Raw genomic sequence first — 16656 nt, forward strand, 5'->3', positions numbered from 1 at the left:
TCTTTTTCTTCTTCCTCTTCTTAAAGGATACCTTTCAGCATTTCATATAATACTGGTTTGGTGGTGATGAACTCCTTTTGCTTTTTCTTATCTGTGAAGCTCTTTATCTGACTGCCAGCTGATTTCTCAAGAGAAATGATGCAGGCCAGAAGGGAGTGGCAAGAAATATTCAAAGCGAAGAATAGCAACAACCTATAACCAAGATTACTCTGCCCAACAAAGCTATCATTTAGAATTGAAGGTCAGATAAAGAGCTTCACAGACAAGAAAAAGCTAAAGGAGTTCATCACCACCAAACCAGTATTATATGAAATGCTGAAGGGTATTCTTTAAGAAGAGGAAGAAAAAGAAAAAGGTAAAGATAAAAAATATGAACAACAAAGTGACAACAAATACATATCTATCAACAAGTGAATCTAAAAATCAAGTGAATAAATAATCTGATGAACAGAATAAACTGGTGAATATAATAGAATCGGGGCATAGAAAGGGAGTGGACTGACAATTCTTGGGGGTGAGGGGATGTGGGGATTGTGGGAAGAGATTGGACAAAAATCTTACTCCTATGGACCAGGACAGTGGGGGGTGAGGTAAAGGCATGGGGTGGGGTGGGAACCGGGTTAAGTGGAGCAATGGGGGTGAGAGGAACATCTATAATAATCTGAACAATAAAGATTTATTAATTAAGAAAAAAGATGATTGTTTAAAATTTTAAAAAAGATCAATGAAACCATGAGCTGATTCTTTGAAAAGATAAGATTGATGAACCACTAGCCAGACTCAAAGAAACAGAGAAGACCCAAATAAATAAAAGTAGAAATGAAAGAGATGAAGTAACAACTGACATCACAGAAATACAAAGTATTGGAAGAAAATACTATGAACAAATTGAACAACCTGCACAAGATGGACAAATTCCTAGAAATATACAATAATCCAAAACTAAATTAAAAAATTAAAAAAACAAATAACAATAAAGAAGCAGTGATTTTGAAAAAATCAAAGAAAAAAAAAGTCCTAGACCAGATCGCTTTACAGGTGAATTTTTCCAAACATTTAAAGAAAAACTAACACCTATCCTCCTCAAATATTTCAAAAGATTCCAGAGGAGGGAAAACTTCCAAGCTCTGTTCACGAAATTAGCATTCTCCTAATTCCAAAACCAGATAAAGACACTACAAAGGAAGAAAACTACAGGCCAATATCCCTGATGAACACAGATGGTAAAAACTTAAAAAATACTAGCAAATAAATCAACATACACCATGACCAAGTGGGATTTATTTTGGGGATGCTAAGCTGGTACAATATTCACCAATCAGTAAATATGATATATCACAGACAAAATGAAGGATAAAAATCACATGATCTTATCAATAGACACAGAAAAAGCAGTAACAAAATCCAGCACCCATTTATCATAAAAACTCCAAAGTGAAAATAGAGGGATCATACCTAAATATGATAAAGACCATATATGACAAACCTACAGCCAAATTCAGACTCAATGGGCAAAAACTAAAAGTGTTTCCTTTAATATAAACAAGACAGGGATGTCTGCTTTCACTACTCTTACTCAAAATAGTACTGGAAGTCCTAGACACAGAGATCAGACAAAAAGAAAACAGAAAAGGCATCCAAATTAAAAAGGAAGAAGTAAAACTGCCATTATTCGCAGACATGATATTGTACATAGAAAACCCTAAAGACTCCACCACAAACTACTAGATTTAATAAATGAATTTGGCAAAGCAGCAGGATAAAAAATTAACATCCAGAAATTGATGTCATTATTGTACACCAATAATGAACTATAAGGGAAACTTAAAAAAAATCCCATTTATTATTGCAACAAAAATGATACCTATGAATAAATGTAACTAAAGAAGTAAAAGACCTGTACTCAGAAAACTATAGGACATTGAAAAAAGAAACAAAGATACAAAGAAGTGGAAGCATTTACCGTGTTCATGGATTGGAAGAATTAACATCATTAAAATGTCCCTATTACCCAAAGCAATCTATATATTCAACACAATCCCTATTAAAATAGCATCAGCAGCCTGGCCAGTTATGGCTCAGTGACTGAGCATCAACCTATAAACCAGGAGGTCACAATTCGATTCCCAGTCATGGCACATGTCCGGGTTGTGGGCTCAATCCCTGGAGTGGGGTGTGCAGGAGGTGACCGATCAATGATTCTCTCTCATCATTGATGTTTCTTTCTCTCTCTCCCTCTCCCTTCCTCTCTGAAATCAATAAAAATATATTTTTTAAAATATCAACAGCATATTTCACAGATCGAGGACAAATATTCCAAATATTCATATGGAACCAAAAAAGACCACAATTGCCACAGCAATCCTGAGAAAGAAGAACAAAGTTGGAGGGATTACAATACCAGATAAACAAGGCCATTGTAATCAAAACAGCCTGGTAATGACATAAGAACAGGAATGTAGATCGATGGAACAGAACTGAGACTCCAGAAATTGACCCTCGTGATTATGGTCATTAATACTTGACAAAGGAAGCAAGAGCAAACAATGGAGTACAGACAGTCTCTTCAATAAATGGTGAGGGGAAAATTGGACAGGCCCATGCAAAAAAAAATGAAACTAGACCACCAACTTATATCATGCACAAGAATAAACTCAAAATGGATAAAAGACAGGTATAAGTCACAAAACCATAAAAGTCCTAGAAGAAACCATAGGCATTAAAATCTCAGACATCTCATGTAACAGTATTTTCACTGATGCATCTCCTAGCAAACCAAAGGTCAATATAAACAAATGGGATTATATCAAACTAAAATGCTTCTGCACAGCAACAGAAACCATCAAAAACATGAAAAGGGAATCCACATATGGGAGAACATATTCACCAATGGTACAACTGATAAGGAGTTAATTTTTAAAATATATAAAGAACTTATACAACTCAACAGCAGGAGAACAAACAATCCAACTTAAAAAAATGGGCAAAGGACCTGAACAGCCACTTCTCTAAAAAGGACATAAAGATTGCCAATAGACAAATGAAAAAAATGCTCAATGTCACTAATCATCAGGAAGATGCAAATTAAAACTACAATGAGGTATCACCTCACACTTGCCAGAATGGCTACCATCAATAAAATCAGCAAACAAGTTCTGGCAAAGTTGTGAAGATAATGGAATCCCAGCATACTATTGGTGGGAATGCAGACTGGTACAGCCACTGTACCGGTATGGAGTTTCACTAAAAAATTAGAAATGGAACTGCTGTTTGACCTAGTGATCCCACTTCTGGGACTATATCCTAAGAATCCCAAAACACCAATGAGAACTAATATTTGTGCCCCTATGTTCATAGCAGCGTTATTTACAATATTTAAGATCTGGAGACAGTCCAAGTGTCCATCCATAGGTGAGTAGATATAAAAGCTGTGGTACATTTCCACAATGGAATACTATGTGGCTACAGAAAAGAAGGAACTCTTACCTTTTGTGACAGCATAGAGGGAAGTAGAGATTATTACACTAAGCAAAATAAGTCATTCAGAAAGAGACAAATATCACATGATCTCACTTATATATGTCTAATGATCAAAATAAATTGATGAACAAAATAGGTCCAGAGGCACGGATGCATAGAACAGACTGACAGATCTCAGAGGGGAGGGTAGTGGGTAGGGCAGGAAGAGATAAAACAAAGAGCATATATGTGTATATGCATAGCTCATGGTTGCTGACAATAGTGTGATGAAGGTCTGGGGTGGGTTGAGTTGGGCAAAGGGGGGTAAAATGGGGGAAATATGTAATACTATCAACAATAAAAAATAATAATTAAAAATATGTATTTGATTTTTCAAAAGTTAAAAGAAAGTGAACAAAAACAGGTGGTATCAATCTGAAAATAGTAAGATGGTACATATACATCCAGTTATGTGAGAAATTACATTATTACAATTAAAAGATGAAGAAGGTGGAAGGTGTTCCTCCCTTTCCATTACATATATTTTAAAAAGTTATACATCAGCCTGTCCATTTGCTGGTAAGGCTATAAAATGATATAAAAGCACTTTCCTGTAATGTCTTATCAGTTTGGGGTATTGAAGTCATGGTAGCTTCAAAACTCTGTAGGCACATTAATTCCCTATATTGACACCCCACCCCCGCATTTAAAATACCCAGAATGACTATTAGTTCTTGCATTGTACCTTTCCTGACATAGAGTATTATCAAAGTCAAGGAAACTAAAATACCAAAAATCATAAAAATAGACAAGATACTGGTAAATGTAAAGAAATAGATAAAATAGGAGAAACTATACAAAACTATACATAATTTACAACTGCTTTAATATTACAGAAATTTTCTTTTAAATATAATTTCAAGACACCAAAAACCCAAACAAACAAATAAAACCTCTTAAAAAGTGTTTTATTCCAATGCCCCTGACCAGAGATCATCGAACTACAGGCCATAGGACAATGTAGCCCACTGTCTGTATTCAGTTGCTCTGAAAGAGACACATTCACTTACATAATTCTGTAATTACAGAATTGAGTAATTACCACAGAGACAGTATGACCCACAGACCCTGTATACTTCCTGGACTTTTACATAAAGTTTGCCATTCCCTGCTTTTGACCAACCAAAGAGCAGAACAAAATTTATGCATATATCTTTAGTATTCTCACAGCCTGGACCAGACAATCAATCAATCAATGTTTTATTATATGGACTCTCAGGTAATGCCTATTTCACTCAGAATTCTCTCCAGCTATTTAGCATTTTGCTTAGTGTTAACATTTTAAAGACAGGTCTTATCACTAAATTACCTTTCATCAATTATGGAAAATTCTGTTGTTCCTTTTCTTCTACCCAATCCTTCTAGAGCTCTTAATTCTCAAATCTTTCATTCTAACATGATTATATCTTAACCAGTCTATCTCCCCGTTTCCTTATGCCTTTTCTCTGTTTAGCAATGTTTTACCTGCAATTTAACCTAAATTTTGTTCAAATGCCTTTTTCCCCCATTTAAGGTCCAGTTGGTTCATTTTGTTCACCCAGTATCTCATTCCCCTCTCATGTTTTAAGTCATTGTTTTACATCTCCTGTTATTCTAAGCATTTTGTGTGACATGACTTCTTTTTGATAAATTATGTCACGTGTTTTATAATAATTTTGCACTGGTTTTGTTTGTTTGTTTTTACTGAGAATACTTTATTTGCTGGTTGAAATTGCTAAAAATGCATAGAACAAATACCAATAGAAAATGTATTGTATTTGAATCTCTCTATTCTATATAAAATGAATGGTGTACAGCATCTGTTAGAAAAATGGCTGCATGGACATTTCTTATTTTATGCCTCTGTTAAAAATAAAGCTTTTTATTCAAGAGTATATAAAATCTGGGAATAGAGGGCTTGTGAATTTTGGCAGAGATGCACTGTCTTAATTTCATCTTAGCTTGTCAATTTTCTGCTCCTCCATAATTCTGTAAATCCAATAGAACACAAATGATGAAGTCAGTCTTGCTGAGGTAACATTCACCAACAGTCCCTTGAGTAATTTACATGCTCCTCTGTCACTGTAAAAGGGAACTGACCTCAATCACTTGATTAAAAAACAAATCACATCGCATCAAAAGTATGTTTTTCCCATAACACCTATCACAGTACATAGGTTTCTAGCTCTAAATAATAGAGTTCCAGACTTGTAAATTTTCTTCAGACTTCAAAACATAGGCATTCCAAATCCTGATTCATCTTCTATGACAGCTGCAGAATCAAGGATATCTAGCCTCACCTGAGCTCTTTCACTGACTTCCTGATGGCGGGAGATCAATAATCATGGTGTCTTCAAATTTTCATTCTAACTGGCTACAGAATGACATCATCACATCTTCAAAGATGGGCTCAGCATCTTCTTCCATTAGGGCCCAAACAGTATGCCTTACTCCAGTTCTCTTTCATGTAGTTCATTCCTATTCTGTCTTTCCGATTTGAGTCTTCTAGGTTTAGCTTGGGATTGTGTAAAAAGTCAGGTTCAGAAACATGTTCAGCCCTAACCAGTTTGGCTCAGTGGATAGAGCGTTGGCCTGTGGACTGAAAGGTCCCACCCAGGTTCGATTCCGGTCAAGGACATGTACCTTGGTTTCGGGCACATCCCCAGTGGAAGGTGTGCAGGAGGCAGCTGATCGATGTTTCTCTCTCGTCGATGTTTCGAACTCAACCTTTCCTTTCCTCTTGGTAAAAACTCAATAAAAATATATTTATAAAAAAAAAAGAAAAAGAAACATGTTCAGATTCAGGTTTCTGAATCTGCCCTCCCATGGGCCAGCTATTCTCCTGCAGGATAGTGGAAGTGAGCTGTGGTGCTGTCAGGGGTCCAGGAGTCTGAATCATGGTGTCATCCCTATTTAGCCACGTATTATCCAGACTTTCATCTTCTACTTATTTCTTGTGATGTGGGGATTGTCCTTTCTTACTCCTTACTGAAGATGTTTTGCTGCTACTTCCACTGTTCACAGACATTCTATCATCGTCACCTCTGATGACTAACACATTTCTACTAATATAAGAGATTAATAGAAGCCATACATCTTCCCACCTTTCCATCATCTGCTCTGTAAGGATTTTTTTCTAGGTATGAATGAACAGTCCTTTTATCCTGTCGAAAAAATTTAGAAGAAAATTCTTTTAGTAATTCCAGCAAAGCCAGATTAGGTGGTGGACATTCTGTCCTTTCTGATTTTGGTGTTTAAAGGCAAATTCTATGCCATTCCTGTGAAGTGTGGCAACTGATTCTTGTGTGTCTTGATTTGATCCAGTCCAAATGCAAGAGCAAAGAGACATGCCAATTCTTTTATGCCACTGACATAGGGAGATGTCCTAGGTAGCTTGGGACCTTGCTCTTGAACAAGTTCATTAAACAACTGCTGTAAATTGAGAATGAGGGTGTTGGCATACTGAATTTTATCAGTCTGCCTGGTTTTACTAGTGTTTCCTTAGTAATATCACCATATTCATTGTAATGTTTCATGTAGTGTTTAAAGATGTCTGCAGCTGCATGCATGTCAAAAATATCATAAATGATATGTTTGTTGAAACAACAAGTAGATTCCTTATTTTATGTAAGGACTCAATTTTATTTGCTTCATCTTCTTCATCCCCTCCATGCTCTGGTTCTCCTCATCCTGTTCAATGAAAACATGACCCATTACAAAACTGAGGAGCTCAGACTGCAGTCCAGTATCTGGATTAAACTCCAAAGACTGAAGGGCCTTCCTGCTACCTGGTGGCTAAAAATCATCAAAAGATCACAGAGTAACATGAAAGCTTCCAAGAAAGAAAAAAAACAACAGCATCATAATGAGATTCCCGTTTGAACTGTTCTTTCCCCTCCTCTTCACTAATGTTTGTTCTCTTTGTGGGTCATGTCTGCTGAAAACCTTTTTGTGAAGGATTCTCCAGCTCCATAGCAACAGGCAATGTGCTAAGTCTATCAAGTGGTAAACATTTTCATAGTCTTCATCACAAAGAGATTTATTTCCATGAAATATCAGAGTAACCAATCAAATAGCTTCCACAGCAACATCATATTCCTTATCAAGTGTCATTGATACAATGCAATCCTTGAATTGGCTTATGACTAGCTCCAATTTGGGGAATAATTCCCTATTGGCATAAAGACTCCAGAGCTTTCAAAAATTCAACCTGACTTCTCCTTGCCTGTCATGAAGAGTTCAACCAACATATTTTAGGTAACTGTCATTTAAGAAGGCATCACTATACATTTTCTTCCATACAACAGTTTCTTCAATACAAATGGCTCTAATCTCAGTAACAGCATCACAGTATCTATGAACAAATAAACCCTTAAAAATAGAGTTCATCATATTTTCGATTTCATCCTGATTTTCTTATACCTCTTTGTATTTCTGAAGTAGTAACTCTAACCTTTCATTGGCTCTTTTCCCAATCATTTTATTTCTTTCAGCTTCATACTGTTTCTGTGTATTATCCTGATAAATTCTGAGGTGTAAGGCAACATTCACCAAAGCAGTCATGAGCTTCACAGCAGCAAGGGTGCTTGTATGCCTAAAAACTCTAATCTGGGCCCTAACCGGTTTGGCTCGGTGGATAGAGCGTCGGCCTGCAGACTCAAGGGTCCCGGGTTCGATTCCGGTCAAGGGCATGTACCTTGGTTGCGGGCACATCCCCAGTAGGGGGTGTGCAGGAGGCAGCTGATCGATGTTTCTCTCTCATCGATGTTTCTAACTCTCTATCCCTCTCCCTTTTGCTCTGTAAAAAAACCAATAAAATATATTTTAAAAAAAAAAACAAAACTCTGATCTGGGAGTCTGACAAACCAGTCAAAAGGGAGATTACTGGGTCCATCATATATTCATCATAAATTATGCTATACTAATACTGTCAAATCAGGACTCCAGTAAATTCACAAACTTTTTTTCCACCGAGGTTGAGGCATGGTAAGGAGATAATCACCCCTGTCCTCATCAAATTCTTCAGTAATTTTTCTGATGATTTCTGCATTCTACATATTTCAAAACATGTCTATTCTCACAGTACCACAACATTCTAAACACTGGGTAAAAAAGTTGATGCCGTTTTGGCTCAGTGGATAGAGCACTGGCCTGAGGACCAAAGGGTCCTGGGTTCGATTCCAGTCAAGGGCGCGTACATCGGTTGCAGACCCTGATCAGGGCATGTGTAGGAGGCAACCAATAGATGTGTTTCTCTCACATCGATATTTCTCTCTGTGTTTCTCTCTCTTCCACTCTCATGGAAAAATATCCTCAGGTAAGGATTAAAAAAAAGTTGATTAAATTCAGAAGTGCAATGTCTCTGTCTTGTTTATATGATTTAATCCAGTTATCCACCAGTACTGCACTGCACTTTCCCCATTTCACTACTTCAAATAATGTGACAGACTCCCCTTTGTCATTCTATTGAGGGTGCCCATTCTTCCATGGCTTCAATTCTAACTCCAGTTTCAATTCTACTGTTCTTCCCTGGAGATTTTCAAAGTTTCTTATTTGTAGATGGAAGCTGGCCGGGATAACCCCATTTTCTTTTTCCTTTGACTTCTGTTTCTTCAAGTTCACTGCCAGCATCAGAATGAGCAATAGTTTCATTTGTTGAATCCTGTAACACTGGTAACTCTGAAGTAATCATTGTGGAGAGGTGTTTTCACAACTCAAAACTTGAAAAATAACCTCAAAGGCAATCCTTAGCTACCTATCCAGGCACTGCAGCCATTGACATAGTTACGCCTCAAAAGTCTTTGGTGTGTTATTCCTGAGTTATTCCAGTTGCCAGGGTTTAGGAGAAGGGGAGGGCCTCAACCCAGCTGCAATCCTAACTTGCCATCTGGTAGCATTTCCCACATGCCAGTGGCAGAGGTCTGCTGATAGGCTCAGAAAGGGGAGGTAATTGGGGGCCACTACAGGAAAATGCACTAACTCTTTCCAATGGGGATTGAGTGCACACCAATAATTTTTCACTAACAGAAAGAAGTTTACGGAAACCCTCAAAACCTGGATTGAGAACAACTGCCTCTACAGAGTTCTGCATTTGCTGCTGCCAAGTGCTACAGGAAATTTTGCAGGATAAAAACTATTTTTTTTTATGTTACATATTCTTAGGAAATATTTTCCCCATTTCCAAAGCCCAAGCAAAAACTAATTTCCTTCTGAGCCAGTGAATGGAATGCTTCAGTCTACCTCTTCACTGGGAGTATCACCCTCTGGAGGAACCAGATTGATGAGAGCTCCCAGGCTCACAAAGGGCCTAATGCCTCATTTTCTGTACCCATGTGGGTTATTTAAACCCACAAAGAGAAAACGTCCCCAGGACAGGCCTAACATCAGCTCAATGGCCAAATGTACTGGATTTTATATCACTGTCATATTTACCTGCAGATATTTCTCTTACATTCTTACAAAATCACGGTACTGGAGAATCAAGAGCTCTGATGACTCCAGTGGTTTGGGACTAGGATTTTTTATTACATACTTTTTTTACATGTTTTATTCAATTTTCTAGGGTTTTGTTTTTTTTAATCAACATAATTTTAAGGTCATCTGTTCCACGATATTACCAAAACTAAAAATGAAACTAACATTACAAATAATTATTCCTGTTCAAAGTCAACAATTAGGACCACCATTGCTTTTTTTTTTAATTGATTAATTTGAGAGAGAGGAAGGTGGGGGAACACATGGATTTGTTGTTCCACTATTTATGCATTCATTGGTTGATTCTTGTATGTGCCCTGATCGGGGATTGAACCTGCAACTTTGACACATCAGGATGATATTCTAACCAACTGAAATACCAAGCCAGGGCCCAATTTGCTATTTTTGACCAACTAGCTCTTATTCCCCCAAATTTTGCTTCATCCCTCCCTCTCAGCCCATGTTTGACTAGTTGACTCTAATAAGGGTGAAAAATGTAGTTCAGACTTAAATTAACCAAAGACTTCCATCCCTAGCTGAGTCCAGTCAGAACAAAGCACAGGACTGGTTTGAATAGAAAACAAGAAGGCCCATGGGGCTTTCCTATAGAGCAGGAAAGAGATAAAAATGCTGCTAGCTAAGGGACTGATGGGAAGGGCTAAACAGACTATCCACAATTGGGAGAAGTGTGACCTGTGACCAACACTGAGCTAATACTGAAGAAGTAATGCTGAGCCCAGGAGGGCTAGGTCCTAGTCCCAAACCACTGGAGTCACCAGAGCTTCTGATTTTCTAGTACCATGATTTTTCAATTCCATGAGCCAATACATTTTCCTCCTTACCTAAGACACTTTGAGCTGGGTTTGTCAACTGAAAGCATTCTTAGTGACATGGAAATTCACCAGCATTCAAATTCAAAGTTCAATAATGAAAACAAAATTGTACTTGCTTACCTGGATAACCAATTCCTTTGGCATTTGTATAGGGAACCCCAGAAGAACTAGGACTATAAACAGGATTCATGACTTTGAGAACTAAAAAAGAAAAAGAAAGATTTAGTCAAACACTATTGTTCTCAGTTTTTCCTCCAGCATCAATCTCAAAAAAAGCAGGTAATAAGAGTCCTTCCTTTCCTTTACATAGCTAAGGCATCTCATTCTGCTGCCAACCAACAGCAAACAGAAAAGCAACAGCAATGTCCGAAGGCACCCACCAGGACACTGTAAACTTTCCTTTAAAACTGCTTTCAGAGCATCAGAAGCTAAGAAAAAAAAAAAGTGGTGTTCTCTACCTCCCTGCTTAAAACAGTGGGAAAAAAAACAACTGTAAATAACCTAAATGTCCTCATAAAGGTAAGAATAGTTAAGTAAAACAGATCTACCCAAAACATGAAATATCGGTTCAGATGCTTTTAAAAATGGTAAGTGAAGAAATACCTGGCGGGGGAGGCGAAGATGGCGGTTGGCAGGACAAGGGTGAAGGAGAGGGTGTGAGTGAGTGAGGGGATGAAAGAAGAGTGTGTGGATGTGTGTGGTGTGTGTGTGAGTGAGTGAGGGACAATTAAATCCAGCAGGAAAATCAGAAGTTGGCAGACCAGGCTCTCCTGGACAGGGAACACCTACCGCCACTGCGGGCACTCCCCGGGCTACAGGGCTCGGGCACAGAGCCCACGCCATGGGAGCGGCCACTTCTAGGAATCCATCAACACCACCACCCAGACTGACCTTGGACACTGCCCGTGACCCTGCAGCCACTCTAGCCAAAATCCTGCTGCCCCGCCCGCAGACCTGCAGACCCTAGGACGTTCACCTCCAAGGGTGCACCGGTCCCTCAGCAATAAGTGCAACTTTCCCCTTCTTGGATGCTGACCTCAGGATACCTCAGTTGCGCCTTCCCAGCACGCAGGCCTCCTGAGCCAACCACCCCACAGGCCGTTCTAGGGTGCCTCTGTGAGCCTCCGGTGGGCATGCTCATATCCAAACAAAGAAGCAAGGCCCCAGCAGTAGAAATTCAGACTTCCCCCTTCCCGGCTGCCTGCCCACAGACACCAAGGTCCCATGGCTTCAGCATGAGGGCCCCTCTGCATGCACCGGCCCCCAGGGGCCTCTGTGGGCCAACGCTGGGCATGCGCAAATCCAACCAAGGGTGCAAAGCCCCCGACAGCAAAAACTGAGTCTTCCCCATCCAAGAGCTGCCAACCGCCAGACACCACAGTCACGCCTTTCCAGCACACAGGCCTCCTGAGCCCACGGCCCCAAAGATGGCACTTGGGTGCCACTGTAAGCCCCCACTGGGTGTGCTCATATCCAAATAAGGATAAAGGGCCCTGTCAGTAAAAATTCGGACTTTCCACTTCCTGGCAGCCTTCCCACAGACACCAAGGTCACATGGTTTCAGCATGAAGGCCCCTCTGCGTGTACCACCCTGGCAAACGGCCCCTGGGTGACTCTGTGAGCCGCTGCTGGGCGCGTGTGAATCCAATCAAGGGTGCAAGGCCCCAGCAGCAAAAACTGAGTCTTCCCCATCTACAGCTGCCAACCGCTGGACACCACAGTCATGCCTTTCTAGCACACAGGCCTCCTGAGCCCCACCACCATTCTGACAGGCGGGCTCCCAGGTGCCTCTGTGAGGCCCCGTTGGGCACGCGTGAATCCAACCAAGGCCGCAAGGCACCAAAAATTGAGACATCTCCCTCCCCAGCTGCTGACCTCTAAACACCACAGTTGCACCTCTCCAGCATGCAGGCCTGCAGGCGGCTCCTGAGTGCCTCCTTGAGCCCCAGATGGGAGCGCTCATATCCAAACAAGAGTGCACAGCCACAGCAGTAGAAATTCAGACTTCCCCCTTCCCAGCTGTCTGCCCCATGGTTGCGTGGTTTTAGCACATGGGCCCCCTGAGTCTGCCACCCCAGCAGGCGACTCCTGGGTGCCTCTGGGAGCCGCCACTAGGCACATTCATATTCAACCAAGGGCACAAGGCCCAGGCAGCAGAAACTCAGACTTCCCCCTCCTCAACTTCCAACCTCCGGTCACTGCAGTCGCACCAATCCAGTGCGCAAGCACCCTGAGCCCACAGCCCCAGCAGGCAGCCCCCAGATGCCTCTCTGAGCCACCGAAAGGCAAAAACCCTGGCTGCCAGCATTCAGTCCATGCAGTAGTTGCTAATCCAGCACATGGGCCCCCTGAGCCCACTGCCCAAGCAGACAGCTCTTGGGAACCTCAGTAAGCAGCCACTGGTCATGAGTATGCAACCAAGGAGTACACCTCCCGAAGCAGAAACTGGGATTTCTCCCTCCACAAGGCCGGTGGCACACCACAATCACTCCAATCCAGTGTGTGGGCACCACAAGCACACGCCCCTGGCAGACGACTCCTGGTCCCTCAGTGAGCTGCCACTGGGTGTGTGTCTCTCCAACCAAGGGTCCGCAGCTCCCTCAGTAGGATCCACAACATCCCCGTCCCAACTGCCTACCTCTGGACACCTTGGTGAGTTACTGAGGGCTCACTTCCCTGGACAAGGCCACATTGTTTCAGCCACAGACTCCGAGATTCCCACATCCACAGCTGTTGGCTCCTGAACCCCCTCGTGATTCAGAGAGGGAAATCATTTTGGCCAGAGTACCACTGTCACAGTCTCTGGGACCCTCGTAGTAAGTTTCAAAATGACACTAATCCAGCAAGAAACAAACAACACCTGCCAAAGGTCACAGTACCTGAGTCTCAGGCCCCAAGACTCCTTACTCCCAGGCCATGAACTCTGGAAACACAAAGTGAGCACATACCAGTGAGACATAAGGCAACCATTTTCACAAGAGCCAGAACCAGAATCACATCCAAAATAGTAGACACAATGAAGCCAGGGGTGAATCACATTGCCAATCCGTGAAGAGACTTCATCCACGAATAACAAACTAACATTCAAAACCCAAATACATCAAGAGAACCCAAATAACTCAAGTAGGGGGCTCCGCTAGATCACCATACCCAGGAGACATGAGAGACTGCACCACTGAGTCCCAAAAATCACCAACTACATAGGAACACCCCCAAAAGAACCTGGGTAGCAAAGCAGTTGGCTCTAAGAAATAGTAACAATTAAAACGTTACAGCAAAAAATGGGAGACAAAAAAATCCCAAAAGGAAGGAAAAGTAGGAATCACCAGAATGGGAATTAAATGAAATGGAGGCAAGTAACATGTCACAGAAAGAATTCAGTGTAACGGTTACAAGGATGCTCTAATGGCTGGATGACAAATACAACTCAATAAGAATTATAAGGAGCTGAATGAGAATATCACCAATATGAAAAGGACCCAAGAGGAAATGAAGAATGACCTAGTTGCAATAAAGAACAAAATGAAATTCTTATACAGTAGACTAGAAGAGGCTGAGGACCACATTAGTGAATTAGAAGACAAGACAGGAAAAAAACACACAAAAACAGCAGCAACTGCAAAGAAAACTTAAAAAGCAGAAGAAGAGCATAAGGGAGCTTTGGGAAAACACAAAATGAAACAACATTTGCATATAGGGGTAACAGAAGGAGAGGAAGCAGAGGAAAAAATAGAAAACCTGTAAGAAAAAATAATGACAAAAAACTTCCCTGATGTTGCCAAGAAAAAAAACCCACACAACCTCAACAAGCAAATAGAGTTCCAAACAAGATGAACCCCCCAAAAAACTGTCAAGCCACATCATAATTAAACTGGCGAACATCAATGAGAAAGAAACTTAAAGGCTGCCAGAGAGAGACAGAAAGCTACCTGCAAGGGATCTCCCATGAGAATATCAACTAATTTCTCAACAGAAACACATGAGGAAAGAAGGGAATGAAATTAAATATACAAAATGATGCAAAGCAAGGGTCTGAATCCAAGAATACTACACCCAGCAAGGCTATCATTCAAACTTGAAGGTGGAATCAGGAGCTTCACAGAAAATAAAGGGCTAAGAGAGTTTATTACCACCAAGCCAGCAATACAAGAAATGCTAAAGAGACTGCTGTAAAAAGAAGAAATAAAAAGGCAAGAAGGAACACAAGCATAAAGAATAAAAATGGCTACAAATAAGTACTTATCAATAGTAACATTAAATGTAAATGGATTAAATGCTCCAATCAAAAAACATAGGGTAGCTAAATGGATAAGAAAACATGACCCATATATTCTTTGTCTGCAAGAGACCCACCTCAGAACAAAGGATTCACACAGACTGATAGGGAAGTGATGGAAAAAAAATTTTCAGGCAAATGGAAATGAGAAAAAAGCTGGGGTAGCAATACTTATATCTGACAAAATAGACTTTAAAGTAAACACCATAACAAGAGATGAGGAGGGCCACTTCATAATACTGAAGGGAGCAATTCAACAAGAGGATACAAATTCTGCTAAACATATAGCCACCCAATACAGGATCAATCAAACACATAAAACAACTTTGTAAGATATCAAGGGAGAGATCAACAGCAATACAATCATAGTAGGGGACTTTAATACCCCATTGACAAAACTGGATAAATCCTCTAAACTAAAAAATCACCAAAGAAACAGCCATCCTAAACACTCACTAGATCAGAAGGACTTAATTAACATCTTCAAAACATTTCACCCCAAAGCTACAGAATATACATTCTTCTCAAGTGCACACCGGACATTTTCAAAGACAGACCACATAATAGGACACAGGCAAAGTCTCTTAAATTCAAGAAGATAGAAATCATAATAAGCATCTTCTCATATCACAACGGCATATAACTAGAAGTCAACTACAATAAAATTAAAAAAAAAAACACTTGGAGGCTAAATAGCATTCAATTGAACAATGATTGGGGTACCAAATAGATCAAAGAATAAAAAGCATCCTGGAAACAAATGACAGTGAAAACACAACAATCCAAAATCTATGGGAAACAATGAAAGCAGTCCTGAGAGGGAAGTTCAGAGCCCTACAGGCCTACCTCAAAAAGACAAAAAAAAAAAAAATGGTAATAAATTGTCTAACCTTGCAACTTAAAGAATTAGAAAGAGAGCAACAAGAAAAGCCCACAGTAACCAGAAGGAAAGAAATAATAACGATCAAAGCAGAAATAAATGGCATAGACACCAAAAACACATTACAAAAGATCAATGAAACCAAGAGCGGGTTCTCTGAAAGGATAAACAATATTGATGAACCTGTAGCCAGGCTCACCAAGAAACAAAGAGAGAGGACCCAAATAAACTCAGAAATGAAAAAGGTGAAGTAACAATTGATGCCACAGATACAGCTGCCAACCGCTGGACACCACAGTCATGCCTTTCTAGCACACAGGCCTCCTGAGCCCCACCACCATTCTGACAGGCGGGCTCCCAGGTGCCTCTGTGAGGCCCCGTTGGGCACGCGTGAATCCAACCAAGGCCGCAAGGCACCAAAAATTGAGACATCTCCCTCCCCAGCTGCTGACCTCTAAACACCACAGTTGCACCTCTCCAGCATGCAGGCCTGCAGGCGGCTCCTGAGTGCCTCCTTGAGCCCCAGATGGGAGCGCTCATATCCAAACAAGAGTGCACAGCCACAGCAGTAGAAATTCAGACTTCCCCCTTCCCAGCTGCCTACCCACAGACACCCCTGTCATGTAGTTTCAGCATGCAGGCTCCCTGAGGCTGCCACCCCAGCAGGCAGCCCCTGAGGACCTCTGTGAGCAGCT

The 16656-nt window shown here is 40.8% G+C and overlaps 1 protein-coding gene across 6 annotated transcripts in view; it reads right to left on the reverse strand.

Annotated features, from left to right (window-relative positions):
- FAM168B (family with sequence similarity 168 member B) overlaps nucleotides 1-16656 on the reverse strand; it is a 97622-nt gene that overhangs the window by 59812 nt on the left and 21154 nt on the right. For all 6 annotated transcript variants that reach the window (XM_015570187.1, XM_015570186.1, XM_006773293.2 and 3 more), the window contains exon 2: nucleotides 10926-11006. In XM_015570187.1, the coding sequence (XP_015425673.1) occupies nucleotides 10926-11006 (81 nt within the window). The remainder of the gene's footprint in view (nucleotides 1-10925; nucleotides 11007-16656) is intronic.

This window comes from Myotis davidii, unplaced genomic scaffold, assembly GCF_000327345.1.
Source record: "Myotis davidii unplaced genomic scaffold, ASM32734v1 scaffold286, whole genome shotgun sequence".
Classification (NCBI taxonomy): Eukaryota; Metazoa; Chordata; class Mammalia; order Chiroptera; family Vespertilionidae; genus Myotis; species Myotis davidii.